Source organism: Dendrobium catenatum, unplaced genomic scaffold (genome assembly GCF_001605985.2).
Source record: "Dendrobium catenatum unplaced genomic scaffold, ASM160598v2 fragScaff_scaffold_1417, whole genome shotgun sequence".
Lineage (NCBI taxonomy): Eukaryota > Viridiplantae > Streptophyta > Magnoliopsida > Asparagales > Orchidaceae > Dendrobium > Dendrobium catenatum.
This window is the reverse complement of record NW_021319879.1, coordinates 682,339-698,798: the sequence shown is the minus strand read 5'-3', so window position 1 is coordinate 698,798 and position 16,460 is coordinate 682,339. Positions and strand designations below refer to the sequence as shown.

The 16,460-nt window shown below is 40.0% G+C and overlaps 1 protein-coding gene across 3 annotated transcripts in view; it reads right to left on the bottom strand.

Moving 5' to 3' along the window:
- Nucleotides 1-16,460, bottom strand: part of LOC110111593 (DNA mismatch repair protein MSH1, mitochondrial) — a 145,440-nt gene that overhangs the window by 26,385 nt on the left and 102,595 nt on the right. For all 3 annotated transcript variants that reach the window (XM_020843524.2, XM_020843528.2, XM_020843530.2), the window contains one exon: nucleotides 13,565-13,771. In XM_020843524.2, coding sequence (XP_020699183.1) covers nucleotides 13,565-13,771 — 207 coding nt within the window. The remainder of the gene's footprint in view (nucleotides 1-13,564; nucleotides 13,772-16,460) is intronic.

The window sequence follows — 16,460 nt, the reverse complement described above, 5'->3', positions numbered from 1 at the left end:
CTGTGTGTACGACGTAAACTCGAAGAATTTTTTGGAAGGTCTGCACTCTGTAAGGGATGCTACCAGAGTGCTGCCCAAGAAGGAGCTTCTGGTTTAAAGACTGTCCCAGTCTGAGACCCCTTTACTGCAAAAAGGGTTGTTACTGGAAGAAAAATTCTGTGGTGACTGCGAACACCACTAACCTGCCCAGAGAAACTGATGCACCTGGGAGGTATGAAACTAAAGCTCCTCATAGTGGAGGAAGGCCTTAACAGAAGCAAAAGGAGGAAAGAAAATGCAGAGCGTACGTGCTTCGGCAGCTGACAGTACCAGTTCATCCCTCCAACCTTACCAGCAACCAGAAACCAAAATCAATTATTCCCACTCAGAAGAGGTCACTAATCTGAAAAGTTGGGTAAAGAGAAAAGCCTTCTGGTGGGCTTCAAAACAATCCTCTGGGAACGTCAACCATGAAAGTCTCAGCCCCTTCAAGAAGAATAAGAAGAAGCCCAACGTCTGCTGCCCGGGTACACCGTGTACTGAAGACCAGTTAAGGACGAAGAGCTTAATGAAAAAGAAGTTCCAGGAGGCCATTGATCGTGAGGCCGAAGAATTCCCCCAAGAAGAATAGACTATCATCCGCTTGTGATAGGTTTTGAAAAGAAGGATTACCGACAACAAAGCCCTCCACCGGTGAGCATTGGGGCTGACACTGAACCATATACTTGCGGGGATCCGTCGCGAAAGGTCCCGGTGGAAGGGCAAAACAAGTTGGAGGCCGAAAGGGCCTCGAAGAGAAAATATCTTGGAAGAAATGATAGTTCGGGTGTGACATCGAGAGCTGTCTCCGGAGATCCGCCCCCCCACTAACAGAACTCGTCCCAGAAATGGGTCCAAAAGAAAGGTCCATTAAGAACGACAAATTATGATGGACGGTCGACATCCTGGAGAGTCTCCAGGAGATCCCGTCATTTCCTACTTCAACCAGAAGAAGAGCTTCATTTCGATCGCAGTCCCGCGGATCGAAAAGTACTTAATTCCAAGCCAAGGCTAAATCGAGTGCGACGCCGCTAGAAATCAGGTACGAAGACAGAAGAAGGATGATTGACGATGAGATACTATGGGAGTCGAAGTGGCTTCGTATGGTCAGCCACGGTTCAAATGCTGAAAGAGGAAGAAGAATTGATGGTGATGGAAGAAGACAACAATCACAGCCCCGTACACTACTTATCGTTGGCGCCCATAGGGCCGAATCCAATTGCCAGCCGAAGTGCTCGCTCCTCAGAAGAAGGAATGAGGAAGAAGAACGAGGGTCAGAGAAAACCCCTTCGCTGGCGAGATATCCACACCTCGGCTGAAATGAGAAATCAAATAGGCCGAACATGCCCGAAAAGAAAAGAAGAGCAAATCTCTCAGTTAAATGATAAAAATGACTGACGATGATGACTCAAATGACGGGCCATTTGATGGAAAATATGCAGAAGACCACTTCTTGGGCCTGCACCGATTCAGGCCCGTCAACCAAAAGCCCGCCAATCTCCCAAAGCACCCTCAAGCTCCTCAACGGCCTTCAGGAGTGGGAAAGGTGTACCTGAAGGTTGACGATAAGAATGATGATCCTACCCCCGCCAGTACCCACAAAAGTTGGCCAAGTGTCTTGGAGCCTGTAACTGCATCCAGTTGGAAGGCGTTAATCAGTGAAAAGATCGAAGGCCATATTAGCTGCCGAAAAGCGTAGAAGTTGGTAGGAAAAGGTCCCCGTACCCAGCAGACTACGATTCCAGGTTGCTATATCCCAAAGGATATTCGTGTAACGAAGTTTAATATCTTCCGATGCAATAAAAATCCCAGACAAACACCTTCGGCGCAGTTCAAAGCAACGCCGGTGGAAATACAGAGGCAATGATGCTCTGTTATTCAGGCAATTCGTGAGCAAGCTAGTGGAAAACGCTTTCGAATGGCTGATGCCCGAGCTGCCCAAATGATTCTCTGGAAGACCTTTGCTAGAACCTGGAGGCCTGTGCTTTGAAAAGATCGCCAGTGCAAAGAAGAAGGACTCACCTTGCTGATCTCGCCTCTCGATAAAAAGAAGAAAGACGAATCAGTGACGAGGTATATAACACGGCTGCGCAACTCAGCGTTGAAGTGCGAGCAGCAGCTGAAGAAGAGCATGCAGTTCAACTCACTGATGGGAAACATGACGACAAATATGCCAACCTTCTTATGCCATGGCTTCAATCACTACCTTCCAGGATTTGTTGGACAGGGTGGCAAAATTTGAGAAGTGAAACTTACAAAGTCTGAAAGCTTCCCTTGAATAAATCCAAATAAGGCTAAACTCCTGAAGCCAGAAAGAATGAGGTCTACTCTGCATTCGCCTCCCAGAACCTGATAAAGGTAAACGGGTAGTGCATACGTGACAAAGGAAAGCAGCCTTATGCAGTAGAAGAAAAATCAAAACAAGCTTACAAATCAAACATCCTCAACCAAAGTGGTGATGAGGACATCGTCGTGTAGAACATACTCTCTTCGACGCGGAGATCGATGGTTACGAGCATGAGTTGTATTTTCATTATGTTTATGTAGTAGTTTATTTTTATTTTTTTTTTCCGTTTTTTGCTCTTATGGGATTGGTCGCTATTGTAGCCCCAAGGGCATTTAGTCTTTGCCCTTTTTATTTTCATTGTTGAGGCTCCTATTTTAGGTTGGCTTTCTCATCCTTGTATAGTTAGTTTTTGATGAATGAAAATTTATTACTTTTGTTCCTCTTTGTGAGTGCAACCTCCACGATCTCTATAGTGAGTCGTAGGAGAAGCTAGATCTCTTTTGTGATTCTAGAATTCCCTTATCTACAGTCTGTTTAACGCAAGCAACAGGAGGTTTGCTTCTCTGTTTTGTTGATTTCACGAAAGCAGCAGAGATTCCTCCTCTGGTTTGATTCACCCTAAGTCAACAGAAGTTCTTTTCTTCGTTTTGGATTTCACGCAAGCCAAAACATCCCACACAGCTGAAGCCCACGGCCAACTAAGCTGCATCCAAGCCCACCGTTCTACCCAGTCACCACCTGGCGGCTGAAAGATTCAACCCGTTCAATTGCCTGACCCGTGTAAGCTCCACCCACCGGCGGTTTTGCCGCCAAATGGCACCGCAGGATAAACAGTTATCACCTGGGGCCCTCTGAACCGAGTGGTTTTGCCGCCAAATGACACCACGGATAGCGGTTATGGCCAGAGCCAATACGCTCCTTAATGGCGTTAAATCCTTGAGATATGAATCAATAGGATATGATCGATAGGGCACAAAGCCCTCTGTAAGCTAAGGTGGATTTAAATTTGTCCCCTTAGACAAACATTCAACCCCGGTCTACAAGGTTCCCTTGGACGAAGCAACCCATGGCTGCCGACAAGAATCCTTCTGTCAGGTTGGGTCGACTACCTGCTCTGACTAAGTAGACCAGGGACCACGATGGCCAAGGACGACTGAACCATGGGATCTTGATCGGGTCTATCATCCATTCCCCCACCATCCGCTTTAAGTGCAAGATGGTGAAATTTCTATTTAAATATGAAATCTCCAAATCTTCCTATACTCCGAATTCTCAAATTTTCCCAAATCCAAACTTTTCAATTTCCATATCCATGCTGTTACTATATACTGGATAACACGTATTCTCTACGTATCTGATTGACGACTAGCCTTAATCGAAAGTTCTCTCTCGTGATCGGGAGAGGTAATTAACTATAGGGGCTTGCCCCTATAGGAAACCAGAACTCAGATCATAAAGTCCTCACAAAATGAGGGCGAAATCTCTGGGTAGTGTCTTATCTACAAACCCATCTGCCTTCCAAAACTTACCCCGGAACTTATTCCTTAAAACTCCCCTCGCCAATCAAAAAGAAGCGCGGCGGGGAGGCCGGGGCCGAATTTTCGGAGCCCACAAAGATTATTTGCAACCATAGCTCCTGGAGTATATGAGACATGGCTCTAAACTAAGCTTCGAAGATTGAACTTGCAACAATATTTTACTTATTGCTTCTCAACGTCACAAGATTACCTCCCATGAAGTTACAATAATTTGATATGGATTTACTAACTACAATAAACTAGTGCCATGACCTGAATTCAGGCCCGGAAGGGACAACCGAACTTCAAGTCATGACCTTGAGGAAGAGAACCTACTTAAACCCAAGAAAAACCAGCTAGTATAAACTTTCAAGATTCACCTTTCAAAAATCATAACGATCAATGAGGTTTCTGGACTCCTTTCTAGACTACTAAGAAGAAGGAATGTTCCCTACATATTAAGAACAAACTGAGGATTTAAATTACAAAGTAGCTTTTACTAAATAAAAGCCCATGACTAAAATAGTTCATACAACAAAAACCACATAAAAATAATGTCCCAAATCATGACAGCCTAGCAGGCTGACCTTAATGACCAACTCAACCCCACTAATTCCAACCTTTCACTCATCCCGCCCAACATTACCCTATCCTACTCTGGCTTAATTCCTGGAGAAATAGCAACTATGATATAATTCAAGGGAAAACACTAGGCATAATAAAATTAGCTCTCTAACAATTAATTCAACAAGATCAAAAAAATTCATTCAACAATATAGACAAAATAAGAAAACCAGCTAGTCATCAAATCACAGGCATAAAAATTTAGTCTTCACATTACATATACAAAAACAATTAGTCATCACATAATAATTTTTATATCCTTCATCATTAAAATATTAGAGTTATTACGCAAGGCCATACACTTTACATTATGTCGTCAAATTGTTCGCTCAAGAAAAGATGGTGCTACAACAAGCTTAGAAGCCTCGAGGTAGATTGAAATTTAAATTAATCAGATTTCCCCTGATGATCAACATCATGCTTTATTTAATTCTAAGGTTCCATTTCCTATGAGCGCAAGACATCATAGTTAATTACTCATTCTAACACGTTGAAGAGCACTCTCGTTTAAGGATGAAATTATATTTGGTTGTGCAAGAAGTATAGAAGTATACAAGTATTTTAACCCTAGTTATGGGGGGATAAAAGAACACCCGATCAAGATCCCATGGTTTCGACATCCCGCGTATACCGAGGGCTTCACTCAACCAACACTAACAACCGTTGATTGTAGTATCTAGGGAATCTGATTAGCAACCATATGTTTCCTCCTCTCAGGGATCCCGAGTAAACTGAAGTGGATAAATGCTAATTTTAATTTTATTATAGTTTGGGTCGGGACATGCAGCTCTACTTAAGCTTTGCCAATAGTTTATATTTAAGTTAGGTCTTATAACCCCGTTTAGGAGGTGCATGTAGATTGGATTTGGGTCGAAGCTTACGACCTTCATTGAAAGTTAGCCCGTGTAGCGGGTCTTATGGCTTCATTTGGAAGTAGCCCAAATAGCGGGTTTTGTGGCCTCTATTAGAGGTTGCCCAAGTGTGGGTTAAAAGCATGTCTTACTGCTTCTCTTTGGAAGTAGGCCAAGTGACGGGTCTTATTAGAAGTAGCCCGTATAGCGGGTCTTACAGCCTTTATTAGGATGCATTATTTGTTTTGGGAAAGTATTCCTCAACACCCTAATTGAAATGAGACTTACAACTTTTGTTAAAAGTAGCATGTAGAGGGGTCTAGGGTTAGATTGCTACCTGAATATTTCCCCTAGAAGTCGGACTTATGACTTCTACTAGAAGTTGTCAATTGGTGGGTCTTACAACTTAGCATTTTTGGCTAAACTACCCATTGATTGTATTTGGATAGGTCTTATGGCTTCCCTTTGGAAGTTGCCTATTTAACTTTAGGTTAACGAGATTTTGGTAGCAGGGTATTGATAGATTGACGTTGTAGGTACACAGGTTTGCAGTTTTGTTCACTAGTTTGACACCATAATTCGTAGTAGTTTTCTACTCTAGCTTTCAAGAAAATATTCACAAGTTCTTTGCTAATGCAAGTCCCCACACCCTATGCCAATTTCATGACACATGATTTTAGGAGAAAGAGACATAGCATTTGGAGAGAAACTATACCTCAACATTCGATTTGACATCGAACAATATCACCTAACCTATGTTTTGATTGTAGGTGACAGGGTCGGAAGGCAATAAGATGTTATATCATGCATTTGGAGGGGGACAATACCAATCCAAACACCCTACGCACATCAGTGTCCTTCTCGAACTCTCATATGAGAGCAAGCAAGCGAAAATCATCAAATTTCCACTATTTTGTACTGAGGACAGAAACTACGAGATTTTTCTCGGGTTTGGAAATTAAATGCAAGGGTTTTCTAAGGACCTAAGGCTTGGGAGCATCAACCACACAAACATTGGCAAATAGACCTAGGTTTTGCTAAGTTTTAAGGGGTTTCACCTCGCCGGGTCAAGTCAAGTCGACAATGGAATGCTCTCGCCTTGCAAAAAGCAAGAAAGTGGAGGGATGATGAATTGATTTGCTTTCCAAGCTGCTCCAAATGTTGTCTCAACTGTGAAGAACTCACCAGAGTCAACGGAAGAGGAAGAAGAAGCTCCTACAACAAATCGTCACCTTCCAAAGGCCTTCACAACCCTTCTGCTTCGCTTCTCTCTAGTTGATAAAAATGGAGACAACAACAGAGTAATTTCTCCACCAAATCCGTGCTTCAGTCGAACACTCACAGACTTCCAATGCTTGGTTTGATCTAGGCACGTACATGAGAGGCTTATGATCCTGTTCAATTCGCCCCTTTATGCTCGATCTGACCACCATTAGAGGCTTTGTCTCCTTCGACCGCACACCAAGACACTTATGCTCAATCCTCCCAGCTCCGTCTCTGGCACGAGCGCACGAGAAGAACACGTGGGAAGCCCCGTTCGACTCCGCTCGATCAAGCAAAGGCACATGCACGAGATGCTCCGGTAGGTTGGTTCAACTCCTCTGCTTTGCCTGGAAGAATCGCACGCATGGAAGAAGAGAGATGAACATCTCCCTCTCTCTCGGCCCTCTATTTGCATGAACTAGACATATCTCATGCAAAAAGGATAGAAAGAACCGAGCCCCATGCATCCCTCCCGCTCCCTCCATACACGAAAACTGAGTCTGTCGCTCGATCCATGCCAAAAGTCGCTCAAATCCACTTCGAAACAAGCCTATCACACGAACAAACCATGCAAGCTTGGAATTTTGACGAAATCAGGGCTGTTGGATGGGTTTTGCTAATTTGAGGAGTGATTTTAATTTGATTGGAGAGTCAATTGGACTCATTCTGAAACAATTGAATATGAATTGAGCCCGAATGAAACTCGATTTAGATCGATTAGAGTTCAATTGGGTCTGATCTAGTAAATTTGATGAAATTGAGCTCAAATCAACGCAGAATTGAGTCAAATTTGATTCAGCAGGTCTCAATTTAATTGATCGGGTTCAATCGGACCTGATGGGGTCCGATTCAACTCAATTTGGGTCGAGTCAGGATAAAAAAAATGCATCAACAACTATAATCTAGAGAAGATAAAAAATCTTCAGACTAGAGATCACATCACACTAAAAGAGCACTTTGTTTGAAGAACACAAAGCACGAACATAGTTCTCAATTAGAGAACACACAACACCTACACAATCCTCAATTAGAGATCAAATAATACAAACATAGTTCTTAGTTATTGGTAATTTACACCAATGTCAAGTTACTCCACACACACACACACAAATCTCATGGTCTCATAAGCAATCAAGTAGCTTCTTGGGTTTTGCACATATTCATCATTCTAGTCCTAATCAATCTACAAAATTTGCATCCAATGTCTCTCATATCAAGTTTCTATATTTAGCTAGTTATACACCTTATCAAGCCAAATCCAAATAAACAAGTTTGAGTCATGTTATATTGTTTTCCCACCAATCCATCCACTCAATTACCAATTTAACTAGTCAATCAACCAAAGTCAGACAGCAAACATAAAGGAAAAAATCTACATGCCAAAAGTTTGGGTCATGACAACTAGGTGGCAATATATATTTAGAATAGTGAGGCGAGCCACAATAGATATACAACCACCATAGGAACCACACGCTATTGTCGTCAGTATAAGATTGTTTTTTTGCCGCCAATACAACTAGATTACTTGACATGCAACTTGAACCTCTGATCTATTCTTCCAATCTATTCGACACAGGAAAACCCCAACATGGTTGGCAACAACCCTATATCAATACTCAATCACAACAACCCCGTGGCTATACGCACACTCAGTCAATTGACCACTCACACACCTGGTCGGCCTACCCTCATTAGCTATAGCATGCTTAACCAGTCTCCTTGGATCAGCCACCTACACACTAAATCGACCTACCATAATTGACAACTTAAACACCTGATCGAGACCTAACCTGCTAGCTGGCTCATTTTAGTTGGTTATATTGTACTCAACTTACCTTAGCCAATTGTTGCACCACTTGATCAAGACAAAATTGATTCCTCAAACACCAATCTAGTCTAATTTGACTGTTATAAGGAAAAGTAGCTGCACGATAGAAAGAAAAACTAGGGTCATTACAACTAGTATAATTTGCACCAATATAAGCCTCTAGATCAAACTCTTTATTTCTTCATAACAAAGCCTCTCTTGCAATTATGGCCTTGAGATAGTATAAACCTTATGCAAAACTTACCATTGACTCTCTCTAGGATCATGCATGAATTGGCACCTAACACCACCAATATATATTATATTTGGTCCGGTATAAGATAAATAAATTACTCTCCGAGCTATACTACATTATCTTCCCCTTTCCATATATGTATTATCATATTTCTTCACCTATTCTATGATTAGGTTCAATGGTTATTACAGCACTCTATAGACAAGTGTTCTTATATCTTTCAAACGATCTAGTGCATATTTTTCACAAATAAAAATGCCTTCATTGGAATATCTCATATTGATGCCCAATAAACAAAGCTTCCATGTTCTTTCATATAAAACTCTTAGGCAAGGCATTTTAAAAAAGATGCACTTTTCGTTGGGTTATCTATAATAGTACAAATATATCAATAAACCTATGACTTCTCTAGGAGTTGAATATGTTATAGATTATGATCACCTTCACCTTGCTTCTACACTATTGTTAGCACTTCCATATACAACCTTCTCTTAATTATGATGCTATTTGGAATGTTCACAAGTATCACAATCAAAACTACTAACATTAATATTTGTAAATAGAAGGAAATCCATTTTCAAGAAAATTAAAATATGATGTCCAAGGATAGGTGATGGAGCCAAATCGGAGTTGAATTAGAAGAACTTTTTGACGAGCAAGAAAAGCATAACTAGTTTCCTTTGTTTGTACTCCCTTCCACAAGAAAAGTAGATCCCATTTCTCTCCTTAGCAAATCCAATCGCCCTGCCCATAACCCAATACTATAAATACAAATATAGGAAAGAAGTAACACAAATATAGGAAAGAAGTAATTTTGTAGTTTAAATCTTTGGTAATTTGGAGAATGAATACACAATCGGTGTACAGCTTTGAAACTACTAAAACATTCTTCAAAGAAAGAGAGTGATGATTTACATTTAGTCTTTCTTGTCCAGCAATAGTTACAAATCCACAAACAGTTATTTTTTGACGTGCAGAACATGGGTTATTGGTATTAAATCTATGTGAACTATGCATCATATGATCAGTGTTGCAAAATCAATGATCTAGAAGAGGCACTAAAAACATAAGAGATAAGGTTCTTACCTGATTGAGCCAATAAACATTTAGTTAAGAGGATAGTGTAAAAGAACTGAGAAGACTTAAGTTTGTCAATTTCCTACTTCAGTTCTCTAACCTAATTAATCTTTTGGCTTCTCTGAGAAGAGTCCTTATCATGCGTAATGTTTCCTTCACTCTATAGTTGTCCCTAAAAACACTTCACTCCTCAAAAACCTTCATTCTTATTGAGTGCTTAAGCTTAATTTCTATTAGAATTTAAGATATTTTTCTCGTGTAGCACTTCTCGCAATGAGTGTACCAAATTCCATCAAAGTTACTCGATATTTGCTTCCAGGTTTGTTGTTTTTTTCTTGAAAAAATTACTTTCCTATCATTAACAACAGGCTTTGTACAGATTATGCTAAAATTTTCTGTAGTTTGAGATTCGAGCATCATTGTTATACTAAACACGAATTATCAAGGTTTCATAAAGAGATGATAATGTCACCTTTCCTAATGCACATAGACTGATTGAACTCTGCATGCAGGCCAATATCATCCCTTTCTATAAGACTTTTTTAGCATTGTGACACTTTACTTTGCTGATAAGATTCTAATTTTCATTTTGCATATTAGAGAAGCACCTTGTATCCAACACTTGGCTTCCTATTTCTTTTAAAATGTTTCAAGATGAGATAAGGGCCAAAATGATCTCCTTATTCTTTATGATTCTCGACTATTTAAAAGTCTCATTTTATCCCTTGACTTTTAAATAGATACCTAATTGATCCAACGGAAGGACTAATTTGGCCTCTATTTAAGAGTCAAGCAACCAAATTGATACTTCTAGATCATTGGAGACTGTTTTTGATGTGAAACAATCCATGCGAAAATGATTTGCTTAAAGAAGTTTGCACGTTTAGATTTAGAGGCAATAATAAGCAAGGTCTTATGCGGAATTGAACGATAAGATAAATATTAACGTAGTACCTAGCTTAGGTTAATTCACATGCATAGAAGTTAAGTTCAAAAGATAGCCAGCTTAATCCAACATTGCATACATAGATAGTTCCAACAAGGGATTCCAATACTAACAATTAGATTAGTAGCTATGAGAAGGTCCCTCACACAACTCATCCAATTACTAGGTTTTAGCGGAGAAGCGTTAATATGATCTTCATGAAGATAATGAATTCACAATTCAAGGATGCAACTATGAAGATAGAGAGTCGGTGTCGAATTTACCCAAAGACAAGAGAGATACGCGCTCCGGCAAAGTTGTTTGGTAGTTGGGAATGAAGTGGGCAGCAACCGCGAACCTCCTCGCACTAAGGAATAAAGTCATACAATGTTCCGGTGGTGCTTTGATGGTTGGATCGGAAGTAGGTGGTGCTTGAAAGCTTCTTGGATGACTTGAACACCCACAATACAGCCGGTTGCCCTTTCTGGAATTCCGAGTCAACAAATTGTGGTCTTCCAAAGTGCTGGGCAGCTAGATATCTTCGCTGGCATCAGTGGACAGCAAGCTGGTCTACTTAAAACAACAGTTATCAGGCTTCCAATTGTTGTGGATGCAATGGCAAAGGCTGGAATTTTCTGGCTGCAGGTTTAGGAGGTAGTAAACTCAATGTTTTAAGGAGTTTGGGAAGGATTAAGTGGGGGGAAGCCAACGCATGAGTCTAGGGAAGTTTCAGCCAGCAGCAATGGAGAATTCAAATGGGAATTAAATTCCAGAAATGACAGATAGGAAAACCGTGGGGGGGGGAGGGTGAAGAGCTGTTTCAAATTTTAGATTTTTGAAATCTGAAATTACCATTGATGAAATCTGGAATTAACTATGTGAGAGGAGACATTAAAGAGGTATTTAAGTGGTGGTGAGGTGGCAATTAGAGAGAGAAGCAATGGGGGTGAGGTGGCCGGCCATAGGGAGAAAGAGAGAGGCTTTGCATTAACTAAAGTGGGGCCCGCAATTAATCACAGATTTTAGTCAAAATATGAACAGAAATTTCAGGATTTTAAATCTGAGAAGTTTCCTAATAAGAGGGTATAATTAAGATTAATTTGAATTTCAAATTCAAATTGACTTCTAATTAATTTGGGGGCCTCAAATTAAGGAACTAACTAGAAAAGTAATAAAGGACTTCATGAAAACTGACATTTGACTTCATGATTCAATGGGGGTGGCCGGCGGCAAGCCTGAGAGGCTGCACGGGTGGGGCAACCGGGCCTCTTGGCCGGTGGTGAGGTGCAGTCGGCGGGCAGCAGGCGGCCAGCTGGGAAGGGGCGGTGGGATGGAGGATTGGGGGGAAGGATTGTGAGGAGAAATCCAAGAGAACGAAGATCACAGTCTGGAATGAATTAGAGCCGGCGAGTAATGGAGGATAAGGAGAATTGGGATGGCGCAGGTAGACCACGAGCCACGGACTCTTCCGACGACTGGCGGGGATTGCTTTTGCCCTCACCTTGGGCTTTCCATAGAACTCACACAGAGATCTACGAGAGATGAACTCACTAAGAGATCTTCACGAAGGAACTCACAAAGAGAACACGAGCAAAAATTTTTTTATTCAATAATCATCATCCCTTTCCAAGAGGAAGGGGAGGGCTTAAATAGCCAAATACATGAAAGAAAACAAAAATACACAATTGCCCCTAGGGCAAACATAAGACAAAGCCCTCAAGTGAGGGTAGAAAGGGAAAAGTACAAATAACAAATAAAATACATCAAAATAAATAGCCACGATCGTAGCCGTGGATTTTCGATGTCCTCATCAGTTTTGGTCATTTGGAAAAAGTTATGGAACCAATTCGATCATTTTCTCTTTTCAAAATATATTTCCATTGAAAGTGGTTTCATGTTTAGTCAATATGCAAGGATAATATTCTAAAGGTTCCCAGTTGAACTATAAAATGGCTCGACAATGGTTCTAGAATGAATATCAGGGACATCTACCATTTCAAATTAGAAAACATAGGAAATAATCAAAACTGAATAAAAAAATAGATAGCTAATAAACAAGAGCCAATCAAGCAAAAAAGCTTTCTAAGATACAACAATAAGTCAGTAATGTGGAAAGATTCAACAATGAAGGAGGGAAAACAAAAAGTTGGCAATTCTTCCAGGATTCAATGGAAAGAAAGATGCGAACCAGCTTTGACTCCATATGGAAAGAAAGATTCATTGAAGGTGGAAAAGATGAATCATTATTTTTCATATTAAAGGCAACATGGAGGTAACTAGTTCAATCAATCCTCTTACATCTGAGAATCCCGCATTTGGAGAGACCTAAAGAAAGTAAGAAAAAAATAAATGCAAATAAAAAGAATCAATACGAATTGTAAATTCCAGATTTAGGTTTTCTAAAAAAGTTAAAAAAATCTTAGCATAGGTTTTAAATTACCAACACCATAGCCTGTTAAATCCATAAGTGCGTTTGTTTACAAATGCAGAAAAAAGGGGTATGGAGTCTCATAAAGATTTGATCAAGGATGCTTCAAATCAAAGAAAACACCAACCTTAAACAATCCACACTATGCACGACTACCTTGAAATACCTTACAAGTTGGATGTGGAAGATTAACATCATCTAACAAGTAAATGTGTTATCTTCTAAATTAATTAAAAATCACAATATTTTAAGTAGAAGCAAATGAATCTGTTTAAGCATGTATTAACAAGTAGCTAATTTAAAGACAGACAAAGTCCTAAGGATTCCACTCCAACCATATCCGGGTAATTTCATCATGTCATTAAGAAAAAATGTAGTCTGCAGCATATGACAACTGGAAGGATAAATCATTGTCTTCATGGGAAAATGTAAAAATGTGGTTAAATCGAAAAAAGGTAATATTAAAATATCAAAAGTGGGAAAAGCAGTTAAGATATGGTCAGAGACAAACAGCAATGGACAGGGACTCAGCAGCACTATCAACATTTCCAAAAGCCTCCTCTGCATGAATTCTCTTGACGCGACCTTTCCATGAGGATTCCATATCATAGAAGAAATCAGAGGGAATGTCAGAAAAGGAGCATATCTCTTGATCTCTTTCTCCACTAAGGGAAATCATTTCACCAATTCTCTGCGAAACCAAACCACACTCCTGCACCTACAATGAGAATAAAAAGTAATTAAATTTTATAAAAATAATGAAAAATAGAAAATTATAGATACAACTAATTTTGATACTCTCAAGAAGATAGAATGATAGCAATAAGTTAGCATTACAGTCAAGAAAACAGGGTGAAAGCATGATAAAGCAACTGCGAAAAAGATTATAAAATTTCGCATTCCATAGATGCAAGGCACAAGTGAAAGAAACACGAGCTCAATCTAACAGGTAATTTACAAAGCTCTACAACTCTGGCAAATTCATGAACAAAGTTAGCATGAGTACTAGAGTATAGAATCATAGCATGTGAAATAAAAAAAAAAGCCGTGATGGCTTCAAAACATGCAATCTATAAAGTATTACCCATTTAGAAAGAATAAAGATTCTTAAATTCTCTCTTCTGATTATATTTCAATTAAAAATTATCTTTCTCTCAGCTTCAGCTACATTCTACTTCACATTTTGCATCACGGAACAGTCAATCAACTACTGCAGATCTTGATTTATGAATTCTAGTTGAAAATTTTATTTCCAGCATCCATATGATTTTTAAAGTAGAGCTTTCGATGTCAGTCTCTCTTACACCCATGATCATAGTGCTGCCTTCCTCTGTTATTTTCCTGCCTTCCGTTGCCTTCTGCACTTCCTCTCACCTTGGTTGTTGTTCTCACTCATTTCCTATGGCTCAAGATGATATCACGACTACAAATCCAAGTTTCAATTTGAATCCTTTTCCTTTACCACCAGTTTTCATCGAATCCCGCCTGTGTCTCCCATATTGGTTGTTTCTAGGATTTTAGAAGAACTCACAATTAGGTCATCAATCCAAATCCCAGTGGCACCTTTCTTCACAAAGGCTCCTTGTCCTGCTTCCTCTTTTTTAAAACCTACATCTCCAACTACTCCCCCTCTTTACTCCTTTGCAAATGTTATTTTTGGCTAAATGATTCAAGATTTCATGCCTCCCCATCAAAAAAATCATTTCCCTTTATTTTTTTTTATCAATATCTAGCATCATGACATAAGCATCTATTCATATATCAAGAGATTATTAGGTGCGGAGTGCGGACAGGGAGAACCGTCCGCACAAGCATTGGGTACCTAGCGGTACCCGCACTCGGTACCGTTGGGTACTGCTAGGTACCCAGTGCTTGTGCGGATGGTGTGCACTCCGCAACTAATAAGTTTTCCCATATATCAGGGCAAAAATGCTCTCATCTTCACTAAAGTGTAGATATCAAAAGCTTATTAGACCTCTCCGTTTTTCTATTATTGAAAAATTCTTAGTAGTCCACCCCAACATATTATCCAAAAATTTATGTTTGATTTATATTTGATTGATGACCACTCAATTGGGCTTATTGACCATCAACATATTATCAACAGTTCAACGATATAAGTGGTTTCCTGATGTGTATGCTAAAATAATCACCCTATTTTGTCTTTGTGAGGAACCACCTATCACTCCATTTTGAATTGCATTCACTCAGCTTCGCTTATATTACTTCAACAAATCCACTTTATATTTCCTGGATTTTATATTTGAAACATTCGCAAGTGGATGATGCCACTGCTCATCTTCTAAGACTTTCTATGGCTAGAGCTTTAGTTGAACTAGACATCACTTCTCACTTAGAAAAAGAGACATGAATTGGCTCCTTAACTTGTGGGTACCACCGGAGATTTGAATTTGAAGGCACTACAACATATTGCTTATATTTCAAGGTTCATCCAGATTTAAGGAAATCTAATTATTAGATACATGATGTACTATCAAATGATTAGATTCCAATCAAAATCTATTAAAGGTAACTCCTTTAATATATCAAGTTTTTAATCAAAACATGAAAGTATCACTACAGGAAAAACGTCATTTTCCGGCAGACATTTTCGCCGGAAAATTGGCCAAAATCCGTCGGAAATTAACATTTCCGGCGTATTTCCGGCGGAAATATTTCCGCCGGTTTGACGCGCGTCGTAAAAGGCCTTCCGGCGCAAAATAATACGCCGGAAACATTTCCGGCGGACTTTCCGCAGGAAAAATATTTCCGGCTGAATTTTTTTCGCCAGAATGTCAAGAAAAATTATAAAAAAAAACACCCGCTCCGGTACAGGCCAGCCCAGCCAGAACCCGCTCCGGCTCAGACCGCCTGGAACTCCCGCTCTAGCACAGCCCAGCCAGAACCCCCTACGGCCCAGCCCAGCAGCCAGAACCAGCCCCGCGAACCCGAGTCCGCGTGGAACCGGCCCCGCCCGAGCCCGCATCGGGGTCAAGTCGATGAGAAGATTGTAAAAACCCGAAAACGTTGTTTTAGGCTTCGCACGCTTTTCAAAGCGTCGCGACGAGTTTTAAGTGAAAATTTCAATGTTGTTGGATTTTGACGGGAATAATTTTATAAAATTGAGCGTAAAATTCTTATCGTTTCCGCGACGAGTTTTAAGTGAAAATTTCAATGTTGTCGGATTTTGACGGGATTAATTTTAGAAAATAGAGCGTAAAATTCTGATCGTTTCCATGTATAGAACCTATATTTAATTATGAGTATTTTAAGAATTATAAATTTTGGAAGATTAGAAATGCCAATTCTACCCCTAGGTGTTTCTTAAGCAAAATCTACTTAAGTGAGGGCATGAGAGTCTTTTGGCATGTCCCATTTCTCCCTATTAGGCAAACCGAACCCCTCCA